We start from the raw sequence: 20559 nt of genomic DNA, 5'->3' as shown, positions 1-20559 counted from the left end.
GGGTTTCCTGCACTGGATGAGGGTTACGTGCACTCATTGGAGGTCCCTAGGTTCCCTGGGAATGTCTTCCCTCAGGAGTTTCCTGTACTGGATTAGGGTTACATGCACTCAATAGAGGTCCCTAGGTTCCCTGGGGATGAATGCACTCAGGGGGTTTCTTGTACTGGTTACGTGCACTCACTAGAGGTCCCTAGGTTCCCTGGGGATGCCTGCACACAGGGTTTCCTGTACTGGATGAGGGTTACATGCACTCACTAGAGGTCCTTATGTTCCCTGGGATGCCTGCACTCAGGGGTTTCCTGTACTGCATGAGGGTTATGTGCACTCACTAGAGGTCCATGGCTTCCCTGGGGATTCCTGCACTCAGGGGGTTTCCTGTACTGGATGAGGGTTATGTGCAATCACTAGAGAGGCCTGGGTTACCTGGGATGCCTGTACTCAGGGGGTTTCCTGTACTGGATGAGGGTTGTATGCACTCACTAGAGGTCCTGGGTTCCCTGGGGATGCCTGCACTCAGGGGGGTTACTGTACTGGATGAGGGTTATGTGCACTCAGTAGAGGTCCCTGTGCTCCCTTGGGATGCCTGCACTCAGGGGGTTTCCTGTACTGGATGAGGATTATGTGCACTTACTCGAGGTCCTGGGTTCCCTGGGGATGCCTGCATTCAGGGGGCTTACTGTGCTGGATGAGGTTTACGTGCCCTCACTAGGGGTGCCTAGGTTCCCGGGGGATGCCTGCACTCAGGGGGTTTCCTGTATTGGATGAGGGTTACGTGCACTCTCTAGAGGTCCCTAGGTTCCCTGGGGATGCCTGCACTCAGGGGGTTTCCTCTACTGGATGAGGGTTACGTGCACTCACTAGAGGTCCCTAGGTTCCCTGGGGATGCCTGCACACAGGGGGTTTCCTTTACTGGACGAGGGTTACATGCACTCAACTAGACGTCCCTAGGTTCCCTGGGGGTGCTTGCACCGAGGGGGTTTCCTGTACTGGATGAGGGTTACGTGCACTCACTAGAGTTCCCTAGGTTCCCTGGGAATGTCTTACGTGCACTCACTAGAGTTCCCTAGGTTCCCTTGGGATGCCTGCACTCAGGAGTTTCCTGTACTGGATGAGGGTGTCGGATAGGGTTTGTGCCTCCCCAAAGCCCTCCTCACCTGGGCCTTCTGACGAACTGTCCTTGGAAGTAGCAGCTGGCTTCTTCCTAGCTTTCTTGTGGTCGGTTGTCGTCTTCTCTTTGACTGGCTTCTTCTTTTTATTGTGTAAGTAGGGTCTGGCTTCCTCAGAGGCCACCCTGACAGGAAAGGGAACCTGCCAAAGGGGAACCCCAAGGAGCCAAACCCCAAATCACAGGGAAAAAAACACTTTGGTAAAAAAAAAAAAACGGGTAATTCCAGAGTACTTTGTTCTTTAGTTGATAATGTAGGATGATGGTGACGTATCTCTGAAGTCCTGTTCTTTGGTCTGTAGCCAAGGATCCACTGGTGGTTATGGCAGTCCGATAGTAAGGGATGTGGCTATAGAGTTCAATAGAGCTTGAAGATGGTAGGGCTCGGAATGACAAGTGCAAAAAAAAAAAGGATGCACCGTAAGGTTTAAAGAAAAGTACTAGAGGCTACAAAGGTAAGTACAAAGAAGGGAGGCAGAGTGAAAGCAGAAATTCGAGGAGCAGTAGTAAGGAACCCACGTACCTGAGAAGCAACTGACACCGGATGAGTAGGAGAGCAGAGCCGCGGACGCGGTGAAAGTGAAAGTAGCTCTGCGACCGCGAACGGAAACCAGGGAAGCAGAGCACACCGTAGAAACCACAAGAATCGGACAGAAAGACCGAGAAGGGAGGAAAGAGGAGGCTAGCAGGTAAGAAACTAGATAAACCCAGAAAGCGGGTAGGAACAGAAAGAAGTACAGGTGGAAAAAGGAGGAGACTAAGTAAAGTGAAAGTCGGAATCAAAGGAAAAACAAATGGGAGAAACGGAGACTTGGGAGGGAACAGAAGGCAAGGCGGCAAAATACAAAGAAAAAAACACTCCACAAGTAGCGCAACAGCGTTGACTGCAACAGAAGGAAAAAAGAGATACAACGCGCTGGGTTGTGGGCGTGGCCTTGCTTTAAAGGTTAAGCCGCCATATTGGGTGAGGACAGGACCGGACTGTAGATTGAGCCGTATTTAGAGTCGCCAGACACTCCATAGCTTCCAGGGGCGAATCCTGACAGAGGGTTACATGCACTCACTAGAGGTCCCTAGGTTCCCTGTGGATGCCTGCACTCAGGGGGTTTCCTGTACTGGATGAGGGTTCCATGCACTCACTAGAGGTCCCTATGATAGGGGCCCCTAGGGGTCCCTTGCGTTATGGAAACAAGGCAAATCACCAAACGCGAAAAGATACGCCAGACACGAGGTTGAAATCCCAATGCTAGGGTTTATTGCAGATAAAAGAACTCAGTTGGCCAACTCGGTCTCACGCCCCGCGACGTGTATCTCTCTAGACCTCGAGGGACGCAAGAGAGCGATCAACATACATCAGTTACATATATACAAAATGCACTTCATACAATCAGTTGTGATGCGTTTATTTACCGCCCCTTTCTGGGTTGCTTTGAACTTAGTGTGATGATGGACAGTGCAGCTTGTATGACATCTACAAACATCTATTCTAATAATAATTAGCAACAATGTTGCAACAAATGTGCAACTCGGCAAGCATGGAGACACATTTCTGCTGTTGATCAGAACATTGTGCTTTTGTTCATTCTAGCTACTTCCAGGCCTGTCTATCTGTGAGTTTCTATTTGTGTCCTGGGAGCCGACACGCTCTATGGGCTGCTGCGAGGGTGGGGGGCCGTAAGAAGTCTGTAATTCAGGCCTCTTGCTGCCTTTTTCTAGTATTTAACTGTGCCCAACGAGACTGGCTGGCAGCTGGGTCATGATAAGCAATGCTCCGCGGCCCTTCTTCAAGGCTACGGGGAGGGAGTGTGGGCATTCCTCCCTGGGCTGCGGGCGAAGAGTTTCAGCGAATTCTCCAGCCTCGCAACCTTGCCCCTTCATGCATAGACAACAATGAGCTATAATATAAGAAAAGTAAGCAGAAACCGCAAGAATCGTAAGCTGGCAGCAGTGGGAACAGAGAAGCAAATAAGCAATGGTTAAGAGAACAAAAATGGCGATTCTTGCTATATGAAATGGCCGCACATTGGTCAAGCATAGCATTGTATATTTCTCTTGTTCTGCGCATAAGGCGGTTTGTTACACCAGAATGAAGGGTGATCAATTTTACCTAGACTGACAACCCCTCCTGTTGGCCGAATGCCAAACGCTTTATTCGTTCTCTGTATCCTCCTCTGATGACGATACGTCTGAACTCTTTATGCTACTATGAACATCCTCTTTGTCTCTGATGTCTATGGCCATAAATTGTTTCATTGTTGTTACTTCATTACTATCTTTGCCCTTTCGGGCATCCGTTTGTTTTCTTTTTGTTACCATGTGTACACATCCCTTAGCACATCCGTCACTTACTTCAGTGCAGACTATGGGCAGGCACTGTATGCAGCAACAGCATGTTATGAATATTCGAAACACTATCATTAATATCGAAATTAGCTTCCATCCCCAAGACCGCAATAATCCCCAAAACCAGGATCCTATCCCCCAACCCCCTTCTCCAGTGGCGAGTGAGGAATTTAGGACATGTAATTTCTTAATTGCTTTAAAAATGTTAGGGGAGTAGTCATCCACATATACACAGCACACAGTTTTTACGAGCGTGCAAACTCCCCCACGATCAACTAATATTATATCAAGAGCCATTCTGTTCTGCAGGGACATTAGCCTAACTCCTTTTTCTTCTAGGGTCATATTATATAAAATATCCGTTGTTGAGTCTATTGTATTTTTCAGTATCCTGGACAGCTGCCTTATGTTGTAGGAATTTACTACCTCGGCCAGAAACGGTATAAAAGATTTATCTAGGTCTAATGCTATCATTCCGTCCTCGCTATCCCTTCGGGTCCTGCCTCCTGATCGCCTGGCTACTTCTGCTGTTTCCAGAAGGAACACTCCTGGAAACAGTAGACCCAGGTAGCATGTGCCCCTCCAGTTTCTGGGTAGCCATGGATATGCTTTTTCCCCACATATGAAGTAAACAGGATCCCCTACGTACACAGGTTCTATCTCATGCTTTAGAACCACCGTGTTCAGACAGTTGCCAAACGTTCCTACTTTATAGGAACCTTTTTTCTTTAAACATAGGGGAGCAGTTTTGGGGCTATAATCCACTGTATAGGCAGGGGGCACAGCATCTTTATTCCATTCACCCCTCGTTCGAAATGTCATTACTGATGTCTCTTCTGCTGGCGGGTTTGGTTTATTCTGCTTACGAAATCTATCTAGTCTTGTTATTTTTCGTGCACTTTTCCTCATGGGATCTGGTGCAAATACGCGAGCTTTGTCGAATATGGAACAGCCCACAGGTCTCATGACCACTTCCTCAAATTCATTCATATTGGCCCCATCTAGCTGACCCGTGTTACTCTTGTTCCACTTCCCAAAGAACATTGCACTCAACGATACTTCACATGAATAAACCAATGATAACGGTTGCACATACCAGCCTATCCCCTTCCCACCGTGCTGCGGTAAATGGGCACAGACCCAGCAGTTCTTTTTCTTTAAAAGAGCATGGGTCATATTCATTATGAGCAACAAAGTATTGTTGCCATATCCTTCTCTATGCCTCTCTTCCATTGGGGACAGGGTACCAGTGACTATGTGAACTGGGCTTTCAGTACCTGCTTTTGGAAAGAGTGTTTCTAATGGGTGCACAGACTCCAGGGACCATAATATAAAAGCCATTATCGTTGGTACTACCATACTTAGAGAACACAGGACCAATGTCCAAATCAGTAACTTACTTCTTTTTCCATGTTTTTTTCCCTAATTTTACAGTCTCTAAAACTATCATCTTTTCAGCAGGGGTGCAGGAGGAGGCTGGAACCTGTCTCGACTTTTTCTTCATCGTCCTTCTTCTTGTTGACACGATTCGCTGCCAATGTCTCCTGTTCTTGATGCCAGAAAAGTTCAACGGAAATGTCTCAGTTCAAGTCTGCCAGCTTTTTTTTTCCAACCTCAATCACTTATCCACTCCAGCGAGATCAGTTATCTCTTTCTCCATTGCTCAAACTATCTCTGAACAGTTCCTTGTGGACAGGGTACTTTGTGCATCCAGCTTGTCCCGCTCTGGCTCCTGGCACATGTACTCTGTCATAAACGCACTGAGGAGCCGTGTGTCTTGGAATGTCCGACTTGCACAATCCTCACACCGTTCTCCTCTACGCCCCAAGCTCTTACACCGTCCATGAGTGAAGACCAAAGGCAAAAGAAAAAAGGCACCAGAAATCTATGGATCACTTTTCCTGTACCAGGCTCTGTGTCAGCTTGTAGCGTGATGATGGGTAGTGATGAGCGACGTTGTAGTGGATGCAGTTTCTTTTTTCTGGCCTGGTGCGTCTGCTGAAGCTGGTGGGCGCCAGAAGGGTACTCGCGTTGTTTCTGCTGGTGTTTGCAATTCAGAGTTTCGTGTTGCTTGAAAGTGACGTTGTTTCTGCTGGGCAACGCTGGGGTGCTTCGCACCTCTTCCCCTTTTCTGGCAGTCTCCACGGGTGCAGTTTCGGGTTTCCTTTTTTGTCTTGACTGCTGCTGTGGCAGTGAAGCTGGCAATTTTTCTGGCATCTGTCACGTCCCAATGTACCTGATGAGTAACGCCTCCAGCACCTGCTGATAAATCAAACGCACCTTCTGCATTACTTCGGCCATGATAGATGGGGGGAACAGGTATATGTTTTTAACATAGGATGCTCTACTTTCCTCTTTCTCCTCCATGAGCATATCTTACATTTTGTCTCTTCGTTCACCTAATCAGCCCTCCAATTTTAACTTCATAGTCCCTTTAGCTTGTACTATCATTACCCTATAATCACTGGCCATGATGTCAAGAAATCCCAATCAGCGCCGCCCCCCCCCCAAGGGGTTCCCAGGCCCTAATAAGCGCTACCATTCCTGCTGCTTGTGCAAAGTTGTGGGTGATTCTTTTATTCCTTACAACACTCGGTACGGTAGGTAATTCATATGTTGTAATCAATATGTCATCAAATAATTTAAAACACGAGCCGTCACAAAACGACCCCCATCCAGCTCTTTCTACCCAATAACGCTCCTATCAATTCTTTTACTTCATTATTTCCCCTGGGGACCATTTTAACAATCATGGGGTGGTGATTTGCTGTCACCAATTTCAGTTATGGGTCGTGACATTAATTCTGCATGATTCAATGCGCTTCAACTCTTATTTTGGGTACGGGGTGCGAACAAGATGAACTCATATCTTGTTACTCTGTCGGGAATGAGGTGTTGCGTCTGCATCTTATTTAATAGAACGTCTATGGCATGTGGCACCATCAGAATTACAGTGTGCCCCAATACCATACCATCCGCTTGTTTCACTGACGCAGCAGGCACTGCAACAGATCGCAAACATGACAGTGCGCGCGCTTCAGGATCCAGCATGGAAGAATAATAGTCGTAGGCCTATTTCTTCCAACTTGTTCCTGCATCAAACCCACCAATGCACATCCTTCACTCTCCCGCTCATAAACAATCTTACTAATCTTAAAACAAAACATTGTCCATTCTCAAAAGTGCACTATTAAAACATTCCTGCATACTTTTCATCAGCCTCACCATTGGCTTCTCAATCATCACAAAGTTTCTTATTCACTGCCCATACTAAAAACACCATGCTTCTTACAGTTCTTACTTGTCTTTGGATTAGGCATACTAGAAATACTTTATATCCGTTCCGGTGCCAGTCTCCTCCCTCCTTTCAAAAGTAGGAGTTTCAAAAAAACACCTTCTTTTTATCATATCGACAATACCCACCCTGATCGTCAAGGTAACCGCAATCAAGACATCTGCTGTCCTTGTCCACCCACTGGTGGACTTTTTTACCTACTATCATGCTTGGTGCACGCAAATCAATTTGTCAATAGTGGGGTCCCTCATTGCCTCCCTCCTTTTAGACTAGAACAATTCAGCTATTGCAAATACACTGCCTACAATTCCTTCAATCCCTCTCAGTTTTTTTTCCTTTCAAATTTATACAACACTTTTCTTTTTCCAAAAATTATTTTCATCCGTTCTATCTTAAACCAGCCTTCATCATTTAGCATTGTCCACAAGCAAGTGGCACTTTACCTATTTCTTATGGCAATGCTTCAGACATTCATTCTGTTACTGCGGTGTCGTGAGTAACGCCCCGTCTGCTGTACAATGTATAACTGCTTCCAATTTTCTCAGTAAATTTAATCCCAACAAGTTCTCTCCACAACGTTCTGTTAAAAGAAATGAACACTCCTCCGTAATTGGTCCTATCATAACTGGGACTGGTTGGGGCACGGGGTTGATGACTGGCGTGCCTGCAATTCCTACAGATACGTTGTTTAGCCCTGACAGTGGTATCCCCGGAAGTAAGTGGCGATCTATTGAGCACCTCTGCGCCCCTGTATCCACAAGGAAACGATGCTCCTTCCCCTCAACCCTCATTTTTACATAAGGTCCTTCTTGTTTCTTGGGAATAAACACTTGTTCCAACCCCTGTTGTGGGCTGCCCCAGTGAGGGGGCAACATATCGTCCACTGTGTAATCAACACTATCACTGTAATACATGTTTGACTGCGTATTAAAAATGCCCCCCTGCCTCCCTCCGTTTCCTTTTCCCTCATTACTGTTCCGTTGGTCGTGCTGACCCTTGTTGTGGCTCGGTGCATTCTTGCGTTGGGCCTGAAACTGCTGATGACCTCTATTATCATAGTGCTGTTGCATGCTATTACTATTTGGCCCATCCAACCCTTTGTGTCCTTCCTCTTGTTTTCCTTGACCAAACCCACTTCCGTTATCCAACTGTGGGCATTCTCCTCGCCAGTGTCCCTCTCTCCTGCAATACGCACATTGATTTATCCCCACCGACCCACCATGTTTACTATCCAAATTCCCTCTGCTTTGCGCGTTCCCCTTTCCTCTATTACGTCCCTCTATCTGCTTGAGTAATACCCCTACTGCCGTTCCCAGTGCTTCTATTCTCATCTGTACAGGATACCCATCACACATCTCGCTTATCTCATTTACTGAGATTCGCTTATTCGACACCCATCTCATCGTTTCCCCCACTCGCAATCTCCTTTTGTCCCCCACATGCCCAGGTGGCGGCAGAGATTTGGCACTCCCCGCCAGATTCGGATCATCCAATTTATTTTTAAACCCAATAAGTTTATACACATGTTCCCTTACTTCTTCATCCGTATGTCTACAGAGCGACCATATATTCAAATCCAGCAATCGCTGAGGCGGTGCTTTCCCAAGTAACTGTTTCCATCCTGTCACCAAATATTCACCCATACATTCCAACACTACCTGTCTTTCGCTGTCCCTTTGGTAACCATGTATTGAGGCCAATGCTGCCGTCTCGTCATTCCCATCTATATACATTTCTGCCTCACGCTGAAATTCCACCCTTCTTTTTTTGCTGATCGTGCTGCGAGTTAGCCGTTCATATCTAACTTCTTCAGCCCCACCTCTCGCCTCCCCAGTTTCGGCATCAACACCGCGAGGGATGGACAGTGCCGAATCCGTGTCTGGGGTGGGAGGTGCAGACGGGACAAGGGGCATTAGAGGTGTCTGTTCCGGGCCTTGTTCATTAATGGGAAATGTTGCGCGCGTCGTCCGCGGCTGTCGGAGGGTTTGAGCTTAGGGAGGGGCTTGGGCTGCAGGACGGTGAGTTCGCGCTCGGGCTACTGGAGCTCGCGCTTGGGCTGTAGGAGGGGGAGCTTGCGCCACTGTGGGAGTTTGAACAACCATCACTGGCAATGCTACACTCAATCTCGGTCTTGGTTTTGAACTCTGACCTACTTGAGTTAACAAGTGCTCTATTAAATCATCTACTACTCGCAATTCCTGCCTGGGGTATATCCTTTCTACGTTCATCTGCTCATATCCCCACTCATACTCGCCGCCCATTTCTCTTTCCCCATATCCCCCGCGTCCTCCTCTCCTCCCCCATTCCTTGATTTATATTTGTGCGCATGCTTCTCTCGACTTCTAAGCTGGAGCATTGCTTCCTGTCTCCAATTTTGTATTGTTTCAAATGCTGCAGGGTGCGCTCGTTTTCTTATCAACACCTTTTCCAAGTTAGCTATTCTTTCGATCTGAAAACTACCAAAAATCGGCCACTGATTTTCCTTCTGCTTTCTAGTTTGCCTATGCCAAATTTCACAGAACATTATTACATCCACACCATATTTTTCATACATCTCCCACGCCGGCGTTCCCCTAGGCGGTGCACTTTGGCCATTTTCCAAGGTCTGTCTACCGCAGCGGAAAAAAACTGCTAACGTGGACAGTACTCCAGGCATGTTTCTTAACCTTCCCCTCCGGTTAATTAACTTAGCTTCTGGACGTTTGTTTTTGCAAAAACAACTCTCAACCAAACACCAGGTTTTTTTTTGTCGAATCGGGGAATGACTCACCTTATATATCAAGTTGTCCTCTTGGACACGAACCGTCTATATTCTGACGCAACCTATGACGTCGTGTCTGCGTTTCTCTGGCTTCTGCCTCGTTTCGGGAACCTCGCCTCCTTTGCCCTCTGGCCCGGTACGCCGATCAGGGATCAGGTGTGTGCAGATCTGTGGAAGGACTCTCTCCTCACTTCTACAGGGGCCCCCGTACACCTCTTGATCCCGGCTTGGTCGTCCCGTCCTCGTCGTTCTCCGCCTTTACTCCGTTACAACATACACGATGGGGCAAGTGGGGGAGAGTCCCTATTCGGGCGCCATCTTGATAGGGGCCCCTAGGGGTCCCTTGCGTTATGGAAACAAGGCAAATCACCAAACGCGAAAAGATACACCAGACATGAGGTTGAAATCCCAATGCTAGGGTTTATTGCAGATAAAAGAACTCAGTTGGCCAACTCGGTCTCACGACTTGTATCTCTCTAGACCTCGAGGGATGCAAGAGAGCGATCAACATACATCAGTTACATATATACAAAATGCACTTCATACAATCAGTTGTGATGCGTTTATTTACCGCCCCTTTCTGGGTTGCTTTGAACTTAGTGTGATGATGGACAGTGCAGCTTGTATGACATCTACAAACATCTATTCTAATAATAATTAGCAACAATGTTGCAACAAATGTGCAACTCGGCAAGCATGGAGACACATTTCTGCTGTTGATCAGAACATTGTGCTTGTGTTCATTCTAGCTACTTCCAGGCCTGCCTATCTGTGAGTTTCTATTCGTGTCCTGGGAGCCGACACGCTCTATGGGCTGCTGCGAGGGGGGGGGCCGTAAGAAGTCTGTAATTCAGGCCTCTTGCTGCCTTTTTCTAGTATTTAACTGTGCCCAACGAGACTGGCTGGCAGCTGGGTCATGATAAGCAATGCTCCGCGGCCCTTCTTCAAGGCTACGGGGAAGGAGTGTGGGCATTCCTCCCTGGGCTGCGGGCGAAGGGTTTCAGCGAATTCTCCAGCCTCGCAACCTTGCCCCTTCATGCATAGACAACAATGAGCTATAATATAAGAAAAGTAAGCAGAAACCGCAAGAATCGTAAGCTGGCAGCAGTGGGAACAGAGAAGCAAATAAGCAATGGTTAAGAGAACAAAAATGGCGATTCTTGCTATATAAAATGGCCGCACATTGGTCAAGCATAGCATTGTATATTTCTCTTGTTCTGCGCATAAGGCGGTTTGGCCTTCGGCCACCAAAATACATTTGTTACACCAGAATGAAGGGTGTTCAATTTTACCTAGACTGACAGCTAGGTTCCCTGCGGATGCCTGCACTCAGGGAGTTTCCTGTGCTGGATGACGGTTACGTGCACTCACTAGGGGTCCATAGGTTTCCTGGGGATGCCTGCACTCAGGGGTTTCCTGTACTGGATGACGGTTACGTGCACTCACTAGAGGTCCCTAGGTTCCCTGGGGATGCCTGCACTCAGGGAGTTTCCTGTACTGGATGAGGGTTACGTGCACTCACTAGAGGTCCCTAGGTTCCCTGGGGATGCCTGCACTCAGGGGGTTTCCTGTACTGGATGAGGGTTACGTGCACTCACTAGAGGTCCCTAGGTGCCCTGGGGATGCATGCACTCAGGGGGTTTCCTGAACTGGATGAGGGTTATGTGCACTTACTCAAGGTCCTAGGTTCCCTGGGGATGCCTGCATTCAGGGGGGTTACTGTGCTGGATGAGGTTTACCTGCACTCACTAGGGGTGTCTAGGTTCCCTGGGGATGCCTGCACTCAGGGGTCTCCTGTACTGGATGAGGATTACGTGCACTCACTAGAGGTCGCTAGGTTCCCTGGGGATGCCTGCACTCAGGGTGTTACCTGTACTGGATGAGGGTTACGTGCACTCACTAGAGGTCCCCAGGGTCACTGGGAATTTCTGCACTCACTAGGTTTCCTATACTGGATGAGGGTTACATGCACTCACTAGAGGTCTCTAGGTTCGCTGGGGATTTCTGCACTCAGGGGGTTGCCTGGTGTTAGGGAGAATTCTCTGTTTAGGCTGAATTTCCTAACCTAGTGAGTCCCCCAGCAGCTTTGCTGGATTTTTGGGGTTTATTTTCTTCTCCTGCCAAGAGTGGGACTCTTTTACCCTCACTCTTGGACATGATTTGAGTGTATTCCTGTGACTTGCTATGTGCTTATGGGCTATGGGGTATTTTTCCCCATAGGCTATCATGGGTTTTTGTATGTGTGTTACACAGCACCCCAGTGCAGTAACATAGGGGTGTCATAGTGACCCCGAAACATAGACTCCATACCCTGGGACTGACTACTGTCTCCCTGGGCATGTAAAGTCACCATTGAGTTTACTAGTCTTAAATTGTGAACAGAACCAGTACAAACCATCATACTGTGGAAGTACTGGTAGGGGCAATTAGATTGCCCCTGGGTCTGTTTGTCGAGGGGGTACTGTCCCGTCCCCCCTCGCCGAGTTTCTGGCTGGTGGCAGTGGATACCACGGAAATATTCCACCGGAATATTTCCCAATGGGGATTTCCCATTGATTTTAATGCACCACTTTTTGGTGCAATGTTAAAGATACCGCCGGTTTATTTATTTAATATTAATTCACTGGTTTTTTGCCAGAACTCGCCGCCAAAATGGCGTCTGGGTTCACTTCAGTAACCCTGAACCCGAGTCGAGCCTTTGTTCCACTTTTGGCGGGCTTCTGCACAGAAGCCCTCCAAAGTGGTGCCACTGTGTCTGGGTCTACAGGATGTGTGGGAGGGGGATTTAGGCACCGTGGACTGAGTTGCCTTGGCAACTCAAGTCGCACTCTTGTGTGATTGGCCCAGTGGTGAGCCCCCCGGCTCACCACTTAGCATGTTTGAGTGACAGCTAGGACTGGTGAATGGGGGTTTGCTGCATAAAAGCAGGGCTTTGGGGACTGGAACTTGAGAAGTCGCCACAGGACCTAAGAAGCCGAAGAGGGAGAAGCTGAGCTGACCTGCCACGACGACACCACCGGTGGAGCCCTGCGGAACCGTCTCACCACTTCCCAACGACAGAGGAGATCTCCAGTCCGGAGAGTCTTCTTCCCTTGACTGGTGGGGACAACCAGTTTTTCCCTTCCTTTCGCCTCCCTGGAGCATCTCGTGGCCGCCTTGCCTGTGTCAAGCACCCCGGCAACCGGAATACCACTTTTTACCTCTACCGCGAAAGAGGGGTAACATCCTTTTAACCGGAAAACTCCACGGCTGGTTTCTTCCCTGGTAGTGCAACGACCTTCAGCCTTCCTCCACGTCGAGATCTTCTCTTCCTCTGGACGACGCCACAACTTGCACCCACTGCCAGGAACAACTGCCACCGCTGGAGGATCCTTTCCATTTTGAAGGTACCGTGTTCTGCCCGGCTTCCCTTGCCACCGATTGTACGGGGTAGATTTAGCCCTCGGCTCTCGAACCTGGGTTAGCCTGGGACACCCTAACTAAACTTTTCTAAGCTTAACAGAACTTTTCTACTCACCTGTAAAGACTTTGGAGACTTTGGGACTTTGTGTGATCTTGGGCATATTTGGCCTGGCTCTCCCTAAAGTGGGCCTGGCACTGAACTTCCTTGCTCCTCAATAGACTGCCTTCTCCAATACTTACTGTGGTTTTCTGAAAAGTGTTTTGCTATATTGCTTTCTTAATTCTGCCTTTCCCTCCCTTTTTAAACAATTTGTTCGAGTGCCATCTAACGTTAAGCGCTCACCTCTGTCTGGAAATAAGTGGTGTTAACTAAGACTTGTCCAACAAATAACTAGGGATGTACATATAGTAATTAGGACTGTGTTTTGAATTTACTTACCTTTTTCTGTGCTAGTGTAATTTTACAAGTGTGTCTTTTAAATAAATAATTATATACTTTTACACAAGCTCTGGTCAGTGTTTGCTTGTGCTACTGTGCCTCTGTACCTATTCTGTATGCTCTGTATACTGCCTAACTCTTCTTGAAGGAAGTCTGACTGCTCAGCCACAGCTACCAGGTAAATCTGTGTGGTACAGACTGCTACCAAGTGGGTTTACTGCCAAACACCTGTAGTCTTAAATCTTTTGCAGTGGTCCTAGAGGGAACTGCACAGGTTTCTGCCTAACACCTGGCAAAAACAAAGAGGTGATGGCTGGAAGGTTTAGAATGAATATTAACCACTGGCATTGCTCTGGGCAATCCTCTAGACCATCGTTCTTCACCTGCCAAGCCATTACAGAAGGGGAAAGACCATATGCAAATCAGGCTTGGTCCCACACCAAAAGGAGCAGTCCAGCCCGAACTGCTAGGTCACATCCCTTCTGCACGAGACCACAAGCATCCCCAGACATGTTTCGGCCCTGTTGGGCCTCATCAGTGAGGAGTAGCTTGGGTCTCTAGGCCCAGCAGGCACGGGACCCACGTCTGGGCATACCCGTCCCAACCGGGGTGACAAAGGGGGTTTCCTGTACTGGATGAGGTTTACGTGCACTCACTAGAGGTCCCTGGGTTCCCTGGGATGCCAGCCCTTGGGAGGTTTCCTGTACTCGATGAGGCATATGTGCACTCACTAGAGATCCCTGGGTTCCCTGGGGATGCCTGCACTCAGGGGGTTTCCTGTACTGGATGAGGGTTACGTGCACTCACTAGAGGTCCCTAGGTTCCCTGGGGATGCCTGCACACAGGGGGTTTCCTGTCCTGGATGAGGGTTAATTGCACTCACTAGAGGTCCCTATGTTCCCGGGGATGCCTGCACTCAGGGGGTTTCCTGTAACGGATGAGGATTACGTGCACTCACTAAACGTCCCTGGGTTCCCTGGGAATGTCTGCCCTCAGGAGTTTCCTGTACTGGATGGGGGTTACATGCACTCACTAGAGGTCCCTAGGTTCCCTGGGGATGCCTGCACTGAGGGGGTTTCCTGCACTGGACAAGGGTTACTTGCACTCACAAGAGGTCACTAGGTTCCCTGGGGATGCTTGCACGCAGGGTTTCCTGTACTGGTTGAGGGTTCCGTGCACTCACTAGAGGTCCCTAGATTCCCTGGGGATGCCTGCACTGAGGGGTTTCCTGTACTGGACGAGGGTTACTTGCACTCACTAGAGGTCATTGGCTTCCCTATGGATCCCTGCAGTCCCTAAGGGAGCCTGACCTCACTGGGTGTGCATGCATTTTGTAGAAGTTCATTTAGTCACTGGATTACCATACAGAACAGGGGTGCTTGTCCTGCACCCGCTGGCATTGCCTGCCCACTGGGGGTGCCTGCCCAGAGGGGCTACACACAGGTGTGACGGTGTTTGCATTAACTGAGGTTGGCTTCCATCACCAGGGTTCCTGCACTCACTGGGGTTTCCTGATCTCATTGAGCAGCCCCCCGCTTCCTGCATTCACTGGGGGTCCGCACACTGCCCACACTTACTGGGTGTAGGACATGACAGACATACAGTGTTTCGGGGGCGGGTGGATTCCTTGCAAATCATGTACAAGTTGTTCTTTGTAAATCTTTAATGGTGGGTCCAGGCTGCCGTGGTATTTTATTTCTAACAGTCAGTTTGGCCCTGATTGCTTTTGAGACCGATTCTCGGGTGTTGTGTTGGCTGGACGCCATCATCAGGTTCTAGAAACCTGCAGAACTGTAACACCAGCAGCTCTTATAAGGAACTAAAGGATCTTATTTGTTTATTTTTCCAATGCAGGAGTTAAAGGCCCCCCTACAAGTGAGAAGGAAGCACCAGGAGGCCCAGGCGACTGTGTCCAGCTCAGACACCCCAGCTCGGTGTCCCACCTGGAGCTCGGTGGCAGTATTTTGGCAAGGCTGGTTATACTGGATCCGGGTGTGTGTTTTCTTTGAGTAGTTATGTGGTAGCAGATTGTTGTTAGCCATAATAATAACATTCTGAACAGCCTGGACTTGGTATTTTCTGGCTACTGTCCCTTTGAGGGATGAACAGATGTCTTAAGACCAACATGAGGTTGTCTACTGATTTAATTCTTGGGTTTGATTGAAGCAAGAGTGGTGGGATTGGAAATGGCCAAACCAATGATCGCCTTCACTGTCATCAGGGAGGTGGTCTTCCGTCCTTCCCTCGCCCCCTTTAGGTCGTGGACAGCCACTCGCAGCCTCTGGGGTTTCATAGTGTCCCGCCTTGGTCCATCCGATGGGATTCCGGTATCAAACACATCATGCAAAGTTGGCATCAGCGCTTTTGCCCTCCTGCCACTCCAACTTAGGCTGCCATAGAGAACACAGCGTTTATGTTCTGGAATCTGGCTTAGCTTTGGCCTCTGCTGTCACCTGTTACCACAAGCTGAGGAGTACTCCCCTAGCCCAGGCCTCTCTCCTGATCTCCTTTTGCCTCTTTTTCCTCTACCACTCACTCTCCTTTCTTTCTCCTTTATTGTTCAACCTTCTGGCCTCTTCCTCTCCTTTCTGATAGTTGTTGTCCTACTTCCCTTCCCTTTTCCTCTGATGTTCCTCCCTCTACCTGTGTGTTTCTCTTTCCTCTACTCCTTCCTCTCTACTTGTTTTTCTCCCCACAGCTCCTCTCTCTACTCATTCCTCCGCATCCTCTACTACTTCCCCTCTCGCTACTCAGTCCTCTCTGCACTCCTTCCTCTACTCATCACTTCTTCTTGGCTCTGCTCCCTCCGCTTCTCCCTCCCCCATTAATACAAAAGAAGCGTCTGTTTATCTCCAGGAATGCACATAGCGACCATCCCTTCTGTATTAGGCAAAGGATTCAGATGGAATTTGAGGGAAGTATGTCTCTTCAGGGCAAGGCAGATCAGGCCGTTATTGCCAAACAGATCACCCATCAGGAAATGCATTAAAGATGTCTTTTTAGAAAAACCATTACATCCATACCCACCTTACAGTTTGAAATACTACACAACTTAAGTAAGGTTAATGAACACACTGTCCTTTTTATGTGGAACAGGCAATATCTGGAAGTCTTGGAAGAACATGACATCACGCTAGCAACTCTAGTAGAAAATCCAAAAATCATCTTGCGGACAGAAAACTTGAAACAGAAACTGTTTACACATAAACTTACATCTATTGAAGTGACCTAGGACTCCAACTTAGACAGAGTCACTGACAAGACTTGTGATGTAACAAGATGTGGAGGTGGTTTAATCATGTTCTTTTTTTTTAAAGGTTTATGTAAACCATATAAAGTAAAAAAAAATAAAAAAATTAAAGATTAACTAGAAGAACGTTTACCCTTTACATTTCACAGTCAGTAAAATTCAAAGCATTTCAGACTGGTTCTTACAGCACTCTTGAATTCTACACAGGTGCAAAGGGTTGCATTCATTCTTTTTCTTTCTTTATTATTTAAAACATCCATAATAGATACAAAGGCATGTCCCTTTAAAAAACTGTGTAAAAAAGGGGAGCGGTGGGAGGTTGTGGGGACAGTAAGCTGACACATTAACAGCGAAGAATTACAACCCCTCAACCTCAACTTATAAAAGCAGGGAACAACCACTTAGGTCTCTAGGCCTGGAGTGTTTGGGGCCAAATAGAAGAACGTGCATTAAGATTTCATTAGTGAAATTGTCACAGATTGATTAGGAGATTATTTCCAAGAAGCCATAAAAGAGGCCAGTGGGAGGATCACTATGAACACCGACCACAAATACAACACAGAGGAATATACACTACACCTCATCTATATTAACCGGATTCTCTTAAAACATTGAAATAATGCCTTCATTAGGGTAAATGCAGTGGAGAAAAACACAATATCCCGTAAACAATTACCAGGAGAGATTCTACAGTCTTCCACAAAACCTTTGCGGCAGATCCTGCAATGATTTCTTAGGAACTCACAGTAAATTACCAAATGCTTCGATTCTGTTCCCACAATATCGACATATTGTCACAATCTGGTCTCACCCACAGATTTCCAATCTCTCGCATGGGCAGCAGATTTAAACCGGAAACGCAAAATCGCATTCCCAAATTTCCAGTTAGGAAATCTAACAAGGTAAGGAGCAACCTCCCGTAACTTTCTCTGGCTCTTTAGTAATTCAGATAATTTGTAATTTTGTCCCAAATCATCGCACGCACTGCACCAATCACTTCTCCATAGATTCTTTTTATAGAGATGTAGATCAAAGCCCCTTTCACTCAATTTTCCAGCACATCTCTTTAGATAAGAATTATTCAAATTCTTCCCTCTAGCTTTACAAATTTCATATCGAGAATCCAGCGGAGGGTCTGCTAACTTTTTACAGACAAATAGCCGTTTCCAGATGATTCTCATATTCAAGGAAACCATTCCCGATTCATATTGAACAGCGGCCATAGGAATTGATTGAAGTAGTGGTAGGATTCCTTTCCAGAGCAGGCCTTCAATATACGCAAAATAAAAATGAAACAAATCATAATGTATTTCCAATCCATAAATAAGACGCTGGCACTATTTTACCTTCATAAATCATCTGTAAAATCTCCTATTAAAAGCCTTACAGGGTAATTCATGGAAATTCGCACAAAAGTGGCGCAGGCGGCTGGCGCACAGTGTTCCCGTGCGATAGACTGCGCCAGCCGCGTGCGATAAAATCCATTTCAGCGCACAGCTTATTCATGGATTTTAGCCTCCAAAACAAGCCGTGGCACAGAGTGGCGCAGCGACCCTGCAGCAGCACCAGTTACGCCCCCAAGACCGCCCTCGCGCAAGGAAAAGCCATCAAAATCCCCAATCCAGCGCAAAGGTCTGCGCCAACCCTGGACCAGTTTACCGGACTGCCAAACAGCAAACGCCAAGCGGGGAACGTGTATTACAGGTTTTGCGGTAACTTCCACACGCGAAAGGGCCCTGTTGGAGCGGGGTACGTGTATTCCTGGGGTGCGCCGGAAGTTTCACACGCGAAAGGGCCCTGTTGGAGCGGGCTACGTGTATTCCTGGGGTGCGCGGGAAGTTTCACACGCGAAAGGGCCCTGTTGGAGTGGGGTACGTGTATTTCAGGGGTGCGCGGGAAGTTTCACACGCGATTGGCCTGGGTACGTGTATTTCAGGGGTGCGCGGGAAGTTTCACACGCGATAGGCCCTGTGCGAGTGGTGTACGTGTATTCCTGGGGTTCGCGTGAAGTTTCACACGCGAATGGGCTGGGTACGTGTATTCCTGGGGTTCGCGTGAAGTTTCACACGCGAATGGGCTGGGTACGTGTATTTCAGGGGTGCGCGGGAAGTTTTACACGCGAATCGGCTGGGTACGTGTATTTCAGGGGTGCGTGGGAAGTTTTACACGCAAATGGGCTGGGTACGTGTATTCCTGGGGTTCACGTGAAGTTTCACACGCAAATGGGCTGGGTACGTGTATTTCAGGGGTGCACAGGAAGTTTTACACGCGAATGGGCTGGGTATGTGTATTTCAGGGATGCGCGGGAAGTTTCACACATGAATGGGCTGGGTACGTGTATTTCAGGGGTGCGCGGGAAGTTTCACACGCGAATGGGCTGGGTACGTGTATTTCAGGGGTGCGCGAAAAGTTTTACACGCAAATGGGTTGGGTACGTGTATTTCAGGGGTGCGCGGGAAGTTTCACACGCGAATGGGCTGAGTACGTGTATTTCAGGGGTGCGCGCAAAGTATTACACGCGAATGGGCCGGGTACGTGTATTCCTGGGGTGCGCTGGAAGTTTCACACGCGAAAGGGCCCTGTTGGAGCGGGGTACGTGTATTCCTGGGGTGCGCGGGAAGTTTCACACGCGAAAGGGCCCTGTTGGAGCGGGGTACGTGTATTTCAGGGGTGCGCGGGAAGTTTCACACGCGATAGGCCCTGTGCGAGTGGTGTACGTGTATTCCTGGGGTTCGCGTGAAGTTTCACATGCGAACGGGCTGGGTACGTGTATTCCTGGGGTTCGCGTGAAGTTTCACACGCGAATGGGCTGGGTACGTGTATTTCAGGGGTGCGCGGGAAGTTTTACACGTGAATGGGCTGAGTACGTGTATTCCTGGGGTTCGTGTGAAGTCTCACACGCGAATGGGCTGGGTACGTGTATTTCAGAGGTGCGCGGGAAGTTTTACTTACACGCGAATGGGCTGGGTACGTGTATTTCAGGGGTGCGCAGGAAGTTTCACACGCAAATGGGCTGGGTACGTGTATTTCAGGGGTGCGCGGGAAGTTTCACACGCGAATGACCTGGTTACGTGTATTTCAGGGGTGCGCGCAAAGTTTTACACGCAAATGGGCTGGGTACGTGTATTTCAGGGGTGCGCGGGAAGTTTCACACGCAAATGGGCTGGGTACGTGTATTTCAGGGGTGCGCAGGAAGTTTCACACGCGAATGGACTGGGTACGTGTATTTCAGGGGTGCGCGCGAAGTTTCACACGCGAATGGGCTGGGTACGTGTATTTCAGGGGTGCGCGTGAAATTTTACATGCGAATGGGCTGGGTACGTGTATTTCAGGGGTGCGCGGGAAGTTTTACACGCGAATGGGCTGGGTACATGTATTTCAGGGGTGCGCGGGAAGTTTCACACGCGAATGGGCTGGGTACGTGTATTTCAGGGGTGCGCGGGAAGTTTCACACGCGAATGGGCTGGGTACGTGTATTTCAGGGGTACGTGGGAAGTTTCACACGCGAATGGGCTGGGTACGTGTATTTCAGGGGTGCGCAGGAAGTTTCACATGCGAATGGGCTGGGTACATGTATTTCAGGGGTGCCGGGGAGTCCCACACGTGAATTGGCAGTGTGGGTCCTCCCAGGTGTTCCCTCTACACCCTCCACGGCCCCTGCAGGCAGCCCACACCACAGGGGACTACCCTGCACCCCTGGTCATGTCCCGCAGGCAGCCCATCCACCATGGGCATGCCCCCCAGCAAAGCCACATGTCACCTTGCACTACTGGTCACCAACCCATGTCCCCCTGCAACCCCACCCCCCAGCAGTGCAGGGCACCTGCCAGTAGGCCCCCACTCATGTCCCCCTGCACCCCCACCCCCCAGCAGTCAGGGGCACCTGCCAGCAGGCCCCCACCCA

General features: G+C 48.7%; 1 protein-coding gene across 1 annotated transcript in view; it reads left to right on the top strand.

Moving 5' to 3' along the window:
- Positions 1 to 20559, top strand: part of LOC138491092 (zinc finger protein 436-like) — a 209233-nt gene that overhangs the window by 132984 nt on the left and 55690 nt on the right. Inside the window, exon 2 of the mRNA XM_069617403.1 lies at positions 15260 to 15397. Coding sequence (XP_069473504.1) covers positions 15260 to 15397 — 138 coding nt within the window. The remainder of the gene's footprint in view (positions 1 to 15259; positions 15398 to 20559) is intronic.

The sequence above is a fragment of the Ambystoma mexicanum genome, chromosome 10 (assembly GCF_040938575.1).
Source record: "Ambystoma mexicanum isolate Mex_15411 chromosome 10, UKY_AmexF1_1, whole genome shotgun sequence".
In the NCBI taxonomy this organism is placed as follows: domain Eukaryota; kingdom Metazoa; phylum Chordata; class Amphibia; order Caudata; family Ambystomatidae; genus Ambystoma; species Ambystoma mexicanum.
This window is presented reverse-complemented; position numbering and strand designations above follow the sequence as displayed.